The sequence below is a fragment of the Microtus pennsylvanicus genome, chromosome 8 (genome assembly GCF_037038515.1).
Source record: "Microtus pennsylvanicus isolate mMicPen1 chromosome 8, mMicPen1.hap1, whole genome shotgun sequence".
NCBI lineage: Eukaryota > Metazoa > Chordata > Mammalia > Rodentia > Cricetidae > Microtus > Microtus pennsylvanicus.
In genome coordinates, this window is record NC_134586.1 from 24,157,338 (window position 1) to 24,173,065 (window position 15,728).

Consider the following 15,728-nt stretch of genomic DNA (forward strand, 5'->3'; position numbering starts at 1 on the left):
CTGGTAGGCAGCAGATGTGAATCTGGTGGGTGCTATGAACCTGTTGGTTGACAGCAAAAGATTCCTGTTGCCAGCTGCCAGGTTGGGATACTGCTCTGGGGTTGGGGCAAGTCCCATGACACCAAGCTCTGGAACATCATCAGGCATTACGTCTGGCTTCAAAAACCTTTGCTATGGTGCTACACTCTTTTATTCAGCTGCTCCACCCTTTGTGGACTTTCTCCCCAGCCCCAGCCCTGCTGCTGCCGTTGTCTGGGGTAGTCTCCTTGTCTGTCTCTGATTCAGCATCTCTCTGATGACCCTGATGCTCACTGAGTCACAGAGAGGGCTGGGGATCCCCCTGAAATGTTGGACACTTCTTGTCTTAGTTGAGGTTCTATTGCTGTGAAGAGATACCACGACCACCACAACTCTTATAAAGAAAACATCTAATTGGGGTGGCTCGCTTACAGTTTCAGAGGTTCAGTCCATTATGACCAGGAAGGGGGAACATGGCGGCGTTCATGGGGAACATGGTGGTGCTGGAATTGAGAGCGCTACATCTTACAGGCAACAGGAAGTAGACTGACTGTCACACCAAGTGAAGCTTGAGAGAAAGACCTCAAAGCCGGCCTCCACAGTTCTACACTTTCAGTAGAAGGTGTGGCCCAGATTAAAAGTGTACCCTCCAGCCTCAAGGTCTGGATTAAAGGTGTGTACCATCCAGTCTCCTCTAACAAGGCCACACCTCCTAATAGTGCCACACCCTATGATCTTATGGGGGCCCATATGTTCACACTACCACACTCCTTTTACCAGTTACTTGGTGGTGGGGTGGGGTAGGGGTGGTTCTCTGACATCACTGGAGCTTGCAGAGGGAGGAAAGGGAGAAACTAGCTTTCCCAGAAGCCTAGAGAGGGCACATACAGTCTCCTTAGACTTGTAAAGAGGCTGGTGTCTGGCATCTATTGAGGGAGGCAGGGCTGTGAGAAGAGAGAGGGCTGTAGCCTTTTGTGTCTGGACACTTTTTACCGGCCCAAGTCATTCCCACCCAGTTCCTTTGCTGATTTGGTAAACACTGAGGCTAGGAATGAGTCGCTTGCGATGGAATTCAAATATTAGCTATCTGTTGTGCAACAGATTGTCCCTTCCCTTGGCTAAAAACAAACAACATGATCATTTCACACAGTTGCTGGAGTCCGGAATCAGGAACAGTTAGGGGGTGACCTAGCCTCAGGGTCTCTCGCAAGGGAATCAGGAGCAGTTAGGGGGTGACCTAGCAAGGCTTCAGCTGTGGTCAGGGCATCGGGCACTTGAAAGCTTGATTGGGCTGCAGGTCTGTGACCAAGACCCGATGAGGCCTCTGCTACTTGCCACACAGCCCTCTCCATAGGGCACTTGAGAGTCATTATACATGCCCCAAAATAGAAAACAGGCAAGGCCAGAGGCCAGAGTTCTTTTCACTCTTATCACCATGGTGATAAAATGCTTGGCAGAAACAACATAGCAGAAGAAACCTTGACTTTGGCTCTTAGGTTCAGAAGAATCCTGTCCATTACGGTGGGGAAAGAACAGAGCGGCGTGCTAGCTTGCGTTGGTGGGAGCACAAGGCAGTTCACACGGCTTAGAAAAAGCAGGCCTGAATACCGAAGTGGCCATAACTTTCCAAGGCTTCCACAGGTCACGCACCACCTCCTAAAGGGTCTAGAGCCTTCCAAACAGGCCACAGGCAGAGTGGGGTGGGGGGTGGGGGAGCACTCAAAACAAGAGCTGGTGGGGGAACTCCCAGAGTAACGCAGCCTTGGAAGTCACACACTTTCATTTCTATATTTTATTTCTCACTTGGGCCATGGCCGACAGATTGTGGGAAGAGATGCGTGCAAAGGGACCTTCAAAGAGAATGCTTCGGGAATCATTTCTAGCGTTTGAGGGGCTCCCCTCCTCGCCTTCTGTAGTAGTATGATTGGACAGATCAAAACGACCCACAGGAGAGCACAGCAAGGGATTAAAAGTCACTGAAGAGGCTCGAGGCGGAACAGGTTAGAGGAGCCTCAGGCAGAAGGCCCTTCCAGCCTAGGGGAGGCTAACCACAGTTCGGTGTCCCCAGGCTTCACAAAATGATCTTCTAAAGGAGTGGTTGAAGAGTCCAACCCTGGAGGCAGAGGCAGGCGGATCTCTGTGAGTTTGAGACCAGCCTGGTCTACAAGAGCTAGTTCCAGGACAGGCTCCAAAACCACAGAGAAACCCTGTCTCGAAAAACCAAAAAAAAAAAAAAAAAAAAAAAAAAGAGTCCAACCCTGAACCTCCCACATCCTATGGGCTTTGTGTAGACCTTCATCTTGGAGCAAAGGCCTCCAGTGAAGGCTTCTTCCGCACTGCCTGTGTGGGGAGCTTGAGCTTGTCAGCTAGAGAGGGTTTTGTTAGACCCGCGCCATCACTTCCTCTCGGTGAAGCTGTGTTTGTGGCTTAGCTGTTGAGCTGCAGAGGTCTCTGTCCCACCCCTCCCCCTCTTCACGGCTTTGGTAAGCCCTTCTTCAGACAGTCCACCCTGCCCCATCTGAGCTGTTCTGAAGCACAGTGGAAAGAGTTGAGGTGGAGGGGTGATGGAGGGCAACCCGTGGGGGGCAACCCACGGAGAGGGGGCCCTGTCATGTAGCCGCCCTTTCTCCCCTGTGTGTTCTCTCTGCACTGGAGACCCAGGGGATACGTTTTTGTTATGCTAAAGATGATGACAGTTTTCTCGCAGCTGTGTCAAGAGGATGGAGCAAGCATTTTCCTAAAATAGCCGGAAAGAGAGAGAGGAACCCAACGGGAGGGACTGGAACAGAAGGCGGGAGAGCAGGTCAGTCCCGGACAGCAGAGCAGAAGAGCACAAAACCAGGAAGTGCCATACCACCTAGGACCATCGAGCGGGGTCTCAGCAGTGGCTCGTTCAAGAGTGCCTTTAGCTCTTCCTCAGGCCACTCGCTTAGGACACCGAAGAGGACATAGCTACTTTAGTAAACGCAAAGGAAGCCTTTGGGACACTATGACACAGTCATATCCACACAAGCCACAAACAGAAGTGCCACATCCTAGCACAGCTCCAGGGATTTGACCTGGCTGGTGCGGTGGGAAAATGAACAGACACACAGACAAATGGAAAGCTGGGACGGAGTGAACTGGGCTCTCTGACCCTAGCACAGTTCCAGGAACTTGACTGGGCTGGTGCAGCGGGGAATGAAGACACACGGACAAATGGAAATCTGGGACCAGGTGAACTGGGCTCTCTCATGGAGAAGCCTCAGCATCAGGGAAGCTCAGTGTGTTTATTTCGCACAGTTGAACAGGGAGGTGAGGTTATTGTGTACAGAGAATCCAGGGGATAGGGGCTATGGTGTACAGCCTAATCGAGGAGGCAGGCTTAGCATTTCTGTGCAGCAGCCCTCTTCAGGCCAGAATCACCCAGAAGGATAAAGCTATGGTGGGCGTTTTCTGTACACACTGTCAACATTTGTACTGGGGCCAGGAAGGAAAGCCTTGCCGTTCCCCGTGGGCCAAGGCATTGTGGTCCTTGATATGGCCATGCCTATGTAAACAACACATATTCATTCACTCCAGCTTCCACACACCCGGGCACACACAGATGGCAGGTATGACCAAGAGAACGGTGCAGCCTGTGTAAATTTTTGTGAGAGAAAAGTGTTCAGCACCCACTCGTGTGGACCCTCTGCCTGCCGCTTCAGATCAAAGACCAGAGGGAGGGCTGCAAGCTGACTCGAGTGAAGAGATGATTGGCAGGAGTGGGGGGTGGTTCTGTAGATATGGAGGGAGCCCCCAGTGAAGAGAAATGTGAGACCTTTAGGGCAGGAGGACGGTGCTGGTTCTGTACCCCAACGTAAGAGGCAGGGAACAGGGAGGGTGGGCAGATGGAGGTGGAGTCTACACCTGGGAATTGCCGAAGCCTGGGGCGCAGTTGTGGCCTTGGCTGTAGGTGTGAATATGTCCCAGGTGTCTGGCCTGGAGCCTGGTGAGTCTGTACAGGCAGCCCGCGAGTGAGCTGGACAGCTCCTCACCCTGACTTTAAGTGTCCCGTTAGTTGTCAGGAAGACAAGAATGACTGGCCAGAGCACTCAGAAGTAGGCACACCCCACTCCATCGGGTCTTTCTTGGGCACGAGGGGGTGAGCTGTCCCGGGATTATGGTTTTGGGGCTCAGGCTGGGGAGCAACAATTGTCCTTCATCCAGTTCCACCTTCGATAATTCCCTGTCTGAGCAGCCCAGGTAGCGGAGTTCTGGTGACTAACTCCACTTCTTTGCTATTAGTCATTTATTCCCTGCCGTGATTATGCCCTTAGTGACACCGCAGACTTAGTGACAACTCAGTGGAATCGACAATTGATGCCTTGTCCACGTCTGCAGAACACAATGCTTTGCTTCCGCTCTGGAGAGCTCTAGCTATTACGAATTCAAATAGTAATGGCGAACATTTGCCCGTGTTCATTCTGTTCCCGGTACACTGCCGAATGGTGGTACTTGGAAAACTCTCAGAATTCGAGGAGAAGGAAGTTATTCCTTTCTGGGTGTGTCCTCCGGTGACTGGCACACCAATCGTCTGCTGAAGGCCCCCCTTGTTGGGTTGGCGTGGAAAGCCAGTCCTCTTTGTCCCCCTTGAGGATCACAGGTGCCCACATAGCTGGTCCTGGCCATCCCTGGTGGGTGTGACCCAAGGGTGGGGAGGGCAAGTGACTGCCTACTTCAGTTCCTGATCAGACAACCTGGCCTCAGGGTTTGGGGACAGAGGCCTAGCTTGTGAGCAAAGCCACTCCACAGACTGTGGAAATAAACATCCAGGAATCCCCATCATACCCCTGGATCTTAGACTCGGTAAACTCTACAGTTTCACGTTCTGCAGGAAGCGTTAGGGGCGGCGCTCCCTCTGGGTGGCCCTTGGCACTTCTCTGGCCTTTTTCTTTACCCACTTGTTGATCCCCTTGACAACCATCTCTTCCTTGTGAGGATGAGTGGGGGTCGTCGATCTGAATGAGGGACATTGTCTCGTGCTGCTGCATGTGAGTTTGGAACTGGGGAGCCTGTGTACGTGTGGGCTGTGGTTTAGCCAAGGTGTGTGGACTAGTCTTGCAGAGGAGAGCCCTCTGCTGCCCACATCAGGAACAACACTCTGTCTTCAGAGTCTGGGTGGTTTGAGGTTCCTAACTCTGTGAAGTTGCTTTTGGAGCTGCTCAGTCCTCCTCTGGGTGTTTGTGCTCCTTTGGGTAATCTTGGCGGGGGTGGGGTATGACTGAGTGGAGGGTGCGGACTTGAAGGGTGAGTGGTCTGGACCCATGAGGTATGGTGAGTTTGAGGTGAGTTTGGGTCCAACAGCCACCATGGAACCTTCCAGCTCCTTGGACAACACAGGGAACATCATCCTGGGCTGTGAGTGGGGGGCGGGGCATGGTGGGATCCAGTGGTCCACAGAGCTTTTCCTCAGAAGAGTACATTTAGGAAGTTCAACCCAACTGTGAGTTCTTTCCAGATTCATTCTGGGATAAATGCAGGGTCGAGTCTTGTTCTTGGCCAGAGCCCCAGTAACTGTCTTTTATGGGTAAGACATCTAGCTATTGCAGGAAGAGAAAGCAGGATTGTCCACTTGGTGGCAACAGGGACCCCCCAAGACTGGATCACTATATAATTATACAGCCCAAATGGGCCTCAACCTTGTCCCCCTCTTTTCTTAGTCTTCCCAAAGCTGAGATTTTGGGTATTGTCATGTAGCACTACCCCATGAGCCAAACAGCGGTCATCTTCATATGATCGTAGGAGGGGTGGGGAGGGTCACTGGACCCTCACTCGAGCATTGAACCACTCCTCCCAACCATCTGCGATACAATTTTGCCCCAATGGCATGTGACCTTCTAGGTCTCAGGAGCGGCTAGGGGCTACAGGCTGGGAGGGAGTCCTGGGAGAAAGCTCCGCCCATGCAGCTCTGGGAAAGCCACTATTCTTGTTGGGTGTAGACTTTCCAGAGTGCTTTGGGGTCCTTCATGCCCCAGTAAAAAAGCCTAATAAACTCATCAGTTCCCTTGAGGGAACTTTGGTGGAACATACTTTGATTTGTTGAGACTTCAGAAAGAAAGGGTAGAAGTTGCCTAGTCTTCGCCCTACCTGCAGGGAGAATATTCTGGCAACAGTTGTGTACCCCATACTTGGCTTCCTGGGACTTTCCTACACCCTCTCCTTGTCCCCCTTGATTTGTCTTACTCTTGCACTGAGCCCCTTTCTGTCTGACACTTGATCCACAGACTCTTATTCTGAAAGAACTAAGGCCTCTGAGGGACGGAGGAGGCTGAGGCTGGTCCTGAACCATCTCTAGGCTTCGCTCTGCTTCCCTTTCCTGGGAAATGAAGGTTGAGGAGGACTTTCCTTTGTGGGACCCCCAGCCCAAAAATAATGACATGGAGACATTATTAGTTAAGAAAGCTTGGTCTTAGCTTAGGCTTGTCCTGATTACCTCTTATAACTTAAATTAACCTGCTTCTGTTGATCTACATTCTACCACATGTTTTTTTAATCTCTCCTCCATTGAGTATGTCCTACTTGGTTTGCGTCTCCCTGGCATCTCCATGCTCCTAGATTCATCTCCTCTTCCTCCATCTCCCCAGAAATCCCGCTTATCCTCTCCTGCCTAGCTATTGGCTGTTTGGCTCTTCATTAAACCAATCAAAGGCACATCTTGGCAAAGACACATCTTCACAGTGCACAAAAAGGTTACCCCACAACAGAGGTTGTTGGGTCAGGGAAACCGAAAGGCTGCCTCTGGTTCTTCAGCCGTGACTTAGGGATGTTCATCTGGAGTGTAGCCAGGACCCACCTTGATCCCTCTGTTTCTTCCTCTATACACTTATCCTAAGTGCTTTTGCTTTTCTGGACAAGGTGGGGTGGGGTGGAGCAGTGAACTCCCCTGGTGTGGACAAGGGGTTGTGACCTCACTGGCAGGATCATTCCCAGACATTCATGTTTGTGTCTCCTTCCCCAGCTTTCTCCCTGTAGCTAGTGTCTCCAGCCCAGTTTCTTCCATTTCTGCACACATACCAGTTGTTCTTTCTCCCAGGTTATTACGGTCTACAAGGAAAGCAGAATGAAGGAGAAACTGGAGGTAGGACACCCGAAAGGATGTCCAGCCCGGTCTAACTTGGGCAGCCCCTTTGTTCTGAGAGAGGCAGGACTCCCCTCCCCCAGACCTGAGACTCGGGAGCTGAGGTATCTACAACGACCATGGGAAGAGCAGAGGAGGAACAGGAGGGTGAAACTGGGGAGACAGGTGATGGAAATGGGGACAGCATCCTCTGGACACCACTGGAGGTTTGGAGGGACTTTTGTAAAAAGAAGAGAGGTTGCTGGGGGTCAAAGTTCTTGGTCTTTCCTCCCCTCCTTCTTAGTTTCAATGTTAGTTGAGGAGCCCTTGGGAATGAAAAAGCAATCCCCTTACCTCCCAGCCTGGGATTCTAGTAGACCTTAATGGATGCCTCCCAGAGAACAGGCTTGCTCAGTCTTGCAATGGTGGAGGATCAGTGTTTAGGCATCTGATATCTGGCAAGGGTGCTGGGAATGGAAGTAGGGAGGCAGGAGCAGGGTCAAGAGTTAGGGGTTCAGTTAGAGAGATGAGAAGATGGGAACATACTTTCTTTCCCTCCTTCCTTCCCTCCCTTCCTCCCTCCCTCCTTTCCTCTCTCCCTCTCTCTGCCACTCCCTCCCTTCCTTTCTTCTTTTCTTTTTCTTGCTTTTCTTCCTTTTTTTTAAAAAAAAGAGTTTGAACCTAGGACATTGTGCATTCTAGGCAAGTGCTCTACCAGTGAGCTACACTCACATTCCCTTCCCTTCTTTAAAATGTATGTTCATGTGTGTGCAGGCGTGTGCATGGTTGCTGTTCACCTTCTTTGAGACAATGGACTTGAGTTCACTAATTATATAGCAAATAGGCTGGTTGGCCAATGATACTTAAGGATCCTCCTGTCTCACCTGTCTCTGTGTTGGGACTGCAAGCACACACCACCGCCTCAACATTTTTTGTTTGTTTTCTTGAGACAGGGTTTTTCTGTATGTAGATCTGGATCTCCTGGAACTCATTCTGTAGACCAAACTGGCCTCAAACTCACAGAGATCTGTCTGCCTCTGCCCTTCAAATGCAGAGATTAAAGGTGTGTGCCATCACTGCCTGGCTATGTATCACCACCACCCCGCTCATGTTGATGTTTTTCTCTGGGTTCTGGGACTCCAACTTAGAACCTGTGCTAGGGATGTAAGTGTTTTACTAACTGAGGCATTTCTAGTCCCAGCATCATCTCCTAGCCCCAGCAGGCATCTCTTAGCCCCAGCATCATCTCCTAGCCCCAGCAGGCATCTCTTAGCCCCAGCATCATCTCCTAGCTCCAGCATCATCTCCTAGCCCCAGCAGACATCTCCTAGCTCCAGCAGACATCTCCTAGCCCCAGCATCATCTCCTAGCCCCGGCAGGCATCTCCTAGCCCCAGCATCATCTCCAAGCCCCAGCATCACCTCCTAGCCCCAGCAGGCATCTCCTAGCCTCCACAGCCCTCTTGTTATTGTGAAATAGTCTAAATTGTTCAGACTTGTCCTGAACTCTGTAGCCTAGCCAGGCCTTGAACTTGCAATCATCCTTCCTCAGCCTGCAGATCTTACAAGCCCATGTCACTAGGCATGGCTCATAATGGGGGATTTCAAGCAAGGAAAAAGCACAGAAGCCAGAAGGAAAGCAGAGACCCCTGGGAGGTCATCAGGATACACTGGGAGCTGGCATGCCCTCTTAAGTAAGTGGTCTTTGTCTGGAGTGTCACAAATCCCCACTGAGTGCTTTGAGCAGGGAATGGCATGGTCATTTTTACTTTTTAGGTGGGCCCTGGGGCTACAGGTTATGCAGCCTGGTTAAGGGAGGATTAAGACTGGAGACCAGTTTGGGCTAGGTGAGAAACAGGAGCCTCAGGAAGGAACAGCAGCAGACACTTAGCAAACTGCCATAAGATAGGAATAAAATTCATAAATGCAAGCCACATTCATAAAATATCCTAGGAAGACCAATAGAAGGCCGAAGAGAAACAAATACATTTAATTTTAGGAATATGTTTTGTTAAATATAAACTATTCAAAATGCCATAATTTTGGCATGTGATCAATTAGAAAATTGGACATGTTTTTGATACTGTTTTACAATGTGATATATATATATATATATATATATACACCTTAACACATTTCCATCTGGACTAATTACATACCAAATATCTATAATGTTGACTAGTGCAGAAAGTTATTCTGAATGTGGTGTGTGTACGTGCGCGCACGTGCGTATGTGCCAGCAGGGGGCATGGCAATAAGGAACAGAGGGACGTCTGTGTGGCTAAAGGTCTGACTGGTGATTGCTACCCGCAGACACAGTAAATATAAAAGTGGAGGAGCTTTGGGTCCTGGGGATAATGAATTCAAATTTGACTTTGGGCACATAAGCGGAAACGATTTACAGACAATCGAGAACATCGCTCTGGGGCTCAGGCGACGGCCGCGGCTGGAGAGCAAATGTCAGGGGAGTTTCCAGGGCAGTGGAAAGCAGGGTGCCGCTGACGGCAGTGGGAAGCAGGGTGCCGTTGACGTAGCGCAGAGTGTACAGGCAAGAGGGAGACAGTCAGGAACAAACTCCAGCTGGAGCTCTGGTGTCAGGATGGTTAGGGAGCTCTGCAAAGGCGACCATACAAGAAGCAGGAAAGATGGCAGTCAAGTATGGCTAAGGAGGCAGAGAGAGACTCAGAGACCCCGTGTCACAGGCTCTGGGATGAACAGATGCTTGCTCATTGGCCTTTTTGTTCTTGTGACTGATGTTGAGAAGAGGCAAGGAGGAGACTGGAGAGATGGCTCAGCGGTTAACAGCATGCTCTGTTTATCCAGAGGACATGAGTTCAGTTCCCTGCACCCACATGTGACTCCAGTTCTAGGGGACCCGACACCCTCTTCTGACCTCCTCAGCACTACCGCACAGATGCGTGCAGGCGAAACATCCATCCACATAAAACATAATCAAAAGAAGAAATTTAAAACGGAAGACAAAGTGAGCTAGATGAACTCTTCTATTAAAAACATTCAAGAGGTAAGGAAGAAGTAGGAAGGAGTTGGGGAACTGGGGAACGCAGGAGCTTCTTGGTCAGTGACTGTTATTTCGGGAGCCCATGGCCTGCTTTGGTGGTCATTGTCCCTGGCTTGGGCTGGAGGGGCCCCTGTTCTGACTCATATTGTTAGGAGGCACCTGTTCACCTACCCAGTCCTCTTTTCCCCCTAGGGAAAGTACCTGGCATTCCCATCCACCCACAATCCTTAGCTCCTCCTCAAACTCCATTTCTGCCTCGAATTCCATAATATCGGCCCAGAAGGAGCGAAGAGACTTCACCAGTAGGTGGTTGTGCTGGTGGCTGATCTTGTCCGGCCTCAGCGTACTCCCTTGCCCAGAGCCACACTGATGTCTGAGGTTCTCTACTGGCTAGCCAGGTCCTTGCTGCCTGCAATAGCTCTGACAAGGCTGTGAGGGGCAGTGACTTGGAGGGAAAGGGATCCTAGGTCATCAGGTGGGCATGAGAACCTAGAGGAGGGAGGGGAGCACAAAGGGTCTGGAAGGGTGAGGTCATCCCTTCCAGGTAGTCATCCAGGTTCTCCTGGAACAGGTTGGAGGTATTGTTTTCAGTGTGGACAGAAACAGCCTGGAGTTAGGAGTCAGGCTGGGGTGCTATCTGGAAGGGGAGGCTCACTGATCCAGGTCAGCCTTCATGCAGTGTGGGAAGGTTCAGTTAACCAGGGCTTTAACAGGACTGGGCCTTTGCTGCAGTGAGAGGCTTCCCGACACCCCCACCCCCACCCCAGTGAGGAGCTCTGGCCTCAGCTTTTTCTGTGAAATGACCTTGGAGCTGTCAGTCTTCCAAACTTGAACTTTCAAATGTCAGTTTTGGCCTTCACGCCTTCTCTGGCGGGTTTGGGAACCCTGAGGGAGGGCTCCCTCTGGAGGATCTCCGGGGTGTGGCAGTGCGGAGCTGCTGTGAGTTCCAGATTTATTCTTTGAGTCAGGGTGTGAGGGAATATTCCGGATATTCAGAGGTGTGAGAGAAGGAGGTGAGAACAGCCCTTACTCAAGAACCCCATTTAACAAAGATCTGAGTCAGGTGGTGGTGGCACAGGCCTTTAATCCCAGCACTTGGGAGGCAGAGAAGGCGGATCTCTGTGAGTTTGAGGCCAGCCTGGTCTACAAAGTGAGTTTCAAGACAGACTCCAAAGTTACAGAGAAACCCTGCCTCAGAAAAAAAAAGGGTGGGGGAGGTCTAGCCCGCAGGCCTCCACAACTCCCACACAGTTGGCTGAATGTGGTCCTTAAACTGGTGTTCTTGGCCTCCAAGGACAAATAGGAAGGAGGCAGAGGGACTGAAGCTCAGAAGGCAAGGGAGGGCTGAACATTTTATACTCTTTGGGGCCTAGGGTTTCCCTCTCAAGTCTGAGTCCTGGATACCATCACTTGTCAATCCTTATCAAGACACATCATCATAATGGCTTGGGGAATATGGAAATCGCTGTACACCCTGCCCCCTGCGACCCACTTGTCTCCCAAACTGGCCAGTGCTCCTGTCTTTGGCTTTACAAGCTGTAGGGCGGTTCCATTATGGTTTAAGATCGGGAATTCGGGGACTGTTAAGCAGTAGGAAAAGAGAGAGCTTGACATTCCAGATGCTGGTGAACTATGCAGAAAGGGGTGCAGGAAGTCATCCCTCTTCCTCAGCTCAGGGCCCTTGTCATTGCTTTGCTGCCCCTCCTCTGGCTCCCACGGGGCCCTGGGTTGAAACTGAAATGCTCGAATCTCTCATGTTCATGCCGGAGGTTTTGCCTCCGGGTTCCCACAAAGCACACAGCAGGGACTAGCTGATGGAATGGGCTGTGAAAAGAGGTTAATGAAGAATTGGGGGTGGGTGACGTGGATACTGCCTCTCTTGGCCACCCTCAAGTCTGTTGACGTCTCTCGTCCTCACCCCACCTCCGGGCTTTCAGCTAGGTCTTCTGATGCCCCCCCCCCCAACGGCTTTCCAGCTTCTTCGCTAGCCCCCGCAGTTCTCTGCTCCCCCAAACTGCAGCCAGGGGAAAAAAACCTTAACACATTCTCCCGCCCCTGCTTCCCAGTCGCATTGGTTCCCTACCCCCCTTGCAGCACCTGGTGCCCCCAGTCTTCCAATTGGCCAGCAGCCCCATCAATCCTTGCCTGGCTGTGCTGACGTCATCCTGCAGTAGCGGGGATGGGGTGGGAGTGAGTGAAAGAGAACGAGCGAGAGAAGAGAGCGAGAGTGGAGGACGCTGGGCTGGAGAGCGAAGAGAAGCTACTGCAAGTCCCCCATCTCTGCCACCCAGCCGGTCTGCACGCATCGGCTGTATGGACTAGCGTGGTCAGCCGGCTCCTTCCTCATCGTGTCCCACTGCCCTCCCCTCCTTGCAGAATCTCCGCATCCCTTCCCCAAGGTGGCTTTAGCAGGCTTGAGGCTCCCGGGGGACAGGAACGCCTGGCCTGGCGTGCTTTACACCGCACCATGACCCGCCTGCTGCTGCCCCTCCTGCTGACCTCTCTGCTCCAGCTCAGCTCTGGCAACAAAGGTGAGATAGACGGGGATGGGGGGAACTCTGAACTGGGGCGTCGGGCTGAGCAATGTGGGGGTATGAGGGAGGGAGATGTTGAGACTCTCTGGCACATGACAGGTGTCCTTTCCGTTCTGACCACCTCTTTCCACCCTTTCCTCAGACCCGTTTCCTTCACCCTCCTCACTTCCAAGGGCCACCTCCTCCTCTCTGGCCCATCTCTACATGTGCTTGCCTAGCATCTTGCTTGTATGTGGTCCCCATTCCCACCTGGCGTCTCTCTGCCCCCTCCCCCAACTCCTCCATGCTGATAGATACCTCCTGTCTCTAAGGAACTTGCTCCCGAGGGTGACATTCCCTCAGCTTGTTTTCCCTGGGTGTGCGCGCTAAGGGTGTGCGGCAGATCCGTCTGGTTGTCTTCATCCCTTCCTGGGGAGAAACTGGGTACCACAACTCAGCAATTCCGAGCACGTATGTTTTTTTTCGTGTCCCTCTGCATCCATACCCTTCTCCCGGCATCCGCTGTGTGGTGGGTGACCACAGCTGCCCTCTCTGGCAGACAGCAGATAAATTCAGCTGGGTGAGCCTGTCAGGGGGAGGGGGAGGGTGGGGCCAGGGGCAGAAGGTTCAGGTAGGCAGAGGGGAGGGAGAAAGGATAGAAAGGGCAGAAAGGGGTGTGGGGTGCTCTAGGGAAGAGGTGAGAAGGGAGACAGGAGTGGAAAAGGAGTAAGAAAGGGCTGGGAAAGGAGAAAGATTGAGACAGAGAAGGAGGGAGGAAAATCAACAGGAAAGGTGAGAAGTGGGGGAGGGAGCCAAGGAAGAGCCAGGGAGCCAAGAAGGGAGGAATAATGGATACAGGGCAGCAGGCAACCATTGGAAAGGGACAGGGAGAAGGGCTCAGGGACCAGGAGAGTCACAAGGTTGCGGGGTGCCTGGCTCTGTCCTTGGTGGCTATTCTGTCTGTTTTCTATGTCTGGCTGGAGCTTCTACTTCAGGATGGTCCTCCTGGCTCTAGAGCCTTCGGACACTAACTACTTGGCCTCCCATACACCATCTTGAGGCTTTCTCTACAGCTGTTAAGGAAGGGGGTTATGGTGGTCACCATCATGACATGGTGAGGCCTGCAGTTTCTAGAACATGTGTTGGGCCGTGAACAGAAATCAGAATTTCTTGCTCGTCATGAGATACTGGGGTGAGAGCCCTCTGGTGCCTCCATTTCCCTCTGATGATACATCCTCCCCTCTCCTTGTCTGACTTTGGGAGCTTGGCTGGGCCCAGTGGGTTTAGGTAAATCAAGCGGTGGAGATGGGGTCTAGAAAGAGGTAGACGAGACATGTGTGTCTTCCCTGTAGCCTCTCAAGAGTTTGAGGGGAGTTGGTCCTGAGGAAGAGACCCTACTTGACAGAGACTAATATGGTGATGTGAGGTAGAAAAAATTAGGATTCAGTCACAGGTCTGTGAAAGAGTTCAGCAAGTGTGGGGTGTGCAGGTCTTGAAGGACCTGGAAATGTACTGGTTATGACTGCATTCTCCTGGGGATGGGGATGGGAAGTAAGACAGGGATTTGCTGTGTTTCTAGGCCAGCTCCATAATCCCCTAGGATGTCAGCTCTGCTGGGTCCAGCCATTTGGCATTGATTTCTCTACCCTATCGCTGCCCCGTCTGTCCCCCTGCTACTGTCCTATATATTTCTCTCCTGTCCTTTCTTCTTTGCTGAGAGGGTGGCCTGAAATCTGGGCTGGACTTGGGGAATTATAGAATGAAGGGAGTAGGGTTGGGATTCACTAGGGAGAAGAATAAATCACTGAGATCCTAGGAAACTGGTCGGTACTCTCCCCTCGTCTTTATACTCCCCTCACCCATCCCTGCCCTTTCTCAGAACCTTCTAAGGGCTACTATTGTTTTTTGAGTCCCTAGTCACCATTTGCCAATACAAAAAGACCTTCATAGGAGATTTTCTACCCCTAACCAATATCCTCAGGGGGAGATAGTGGCCCCTTCCCCACAGGAAGGTCGTTGCCATGGAAACTGCCTATCCAGTTATAGGAGAAGGCTGTGACCTCCTACAGAGCCTCTGGATCCCTTCTGTAGCTCATCCTTCTCCCTCTTGCAAGATGGCCCGGCATGGTCTAGGGTATAGGCTTACCAAGGGCTGCACCCTGGAGTGGAGGCTCAGCTCATAAGTGTTTTCTCTCTTCTCCCTGGGGTGGGGGCAGCCAACAAGCACAAGCCATGGATCGAGGCAGAGTACCAGGGCATTGTCATGGAGAACGACAACACTGTCCTGTTGAATCCACCGCTCTTTGCCTTGGACAAAGATGCCCCGCTGCGCTACGCAGGTAACTGGGGTACAACGGTGGGACTGAGAAAGGTGGGTGGGAAGACAGAAGACAAGAGAAGGATGGGAAGTCCTCCTAGTGAGAGCAATGAGAAAGTGGGGCACAGGCCTGGGGAGAGTGTCAGATGTGCAACAAGGGGAATGGGTGGCCCCGAAGAACGAAGATGTAGCAAAGGATGGCAGAGTTGAGCAGAGTTAAGCACATTAGATCTTGCGGACCCGCTGGCTCTGAGTGTGTTGCTCAGGGAAGCTGGGGATCCACTGATTCTTCATGTCATCAAGAGAAGGGCTGGAGTCTGGGAGGAGTCGTACAGCTGGGCGTGGCCCAGGCAGGAGGCTGAGGGCAGGAAGGAGGGGTCATGTGGAGACTCACTTCTTCTCTTCCTGCTCTGCCAGGTGAGATCTGTGGCTTCCGGCTGCATGGCTCTGGGGTGCCCTTTGAGGCTGTGATCCTGGACAAGGCAACAGGTGAAGGGCTGATCCGGGCCAAGGAGCCCGTGGACTGTGAGGCCCAGAAGGAACACACCTTTACCATCCAGGCTTATGACTGTGGCGAGGGGCCCGATGGCACCAACACCAAGAAGTCTCACAAGTGAGGGAGGCCTATGCCATACCTATCTGTCATGAAACCCTTTCCCCTCCTTCAACAGTGGTCTCTCAAAGATGGGGCTCTCCTTTGTAAGCCAAGACTGTGAGGCTTAGCCCGGCAAGTTTAGTCTCTTCAGCCTCTTATTAGCAGAGAATAGACCAACAGGAACCTGGG

General features: G+C 51.9%; 1 protein-coding gene across 1 annotated transcript in view; it reads left to right on the plus strand.

Annotated features, from left to right (window-relative positions):
- The first annotated feature begins 11,947 nt into the window (after positions 1 to 11,947).
- The window catches only part of Clstn3 (calsyntenin 3), a 33,584-nt gene continuing 29,803 nt past the window's right edge, over positions 11,948 to 15,728 (plus strand). Inside the window, exons 1-3 of the mRNA XM_075982826.1 lie at positions 11,948 to 12,645; positions 14,844 to 14,966; positions 15,362 to 15,557. Of these exons, the coding sequence (XP_075838941.1) occupies positions 12,582 to 12,645; positions 14,844 to 14,966; positions 15,362 to 15,557 (383 nt within the window). The 5' untranslated portion in view covers positions 11,948 to 12,581. The remainder of the gene's footprint in view (positions 12,646 to 14,843; positions 14,967 to 15,361; positions 15,558 to 15,728) is intronic.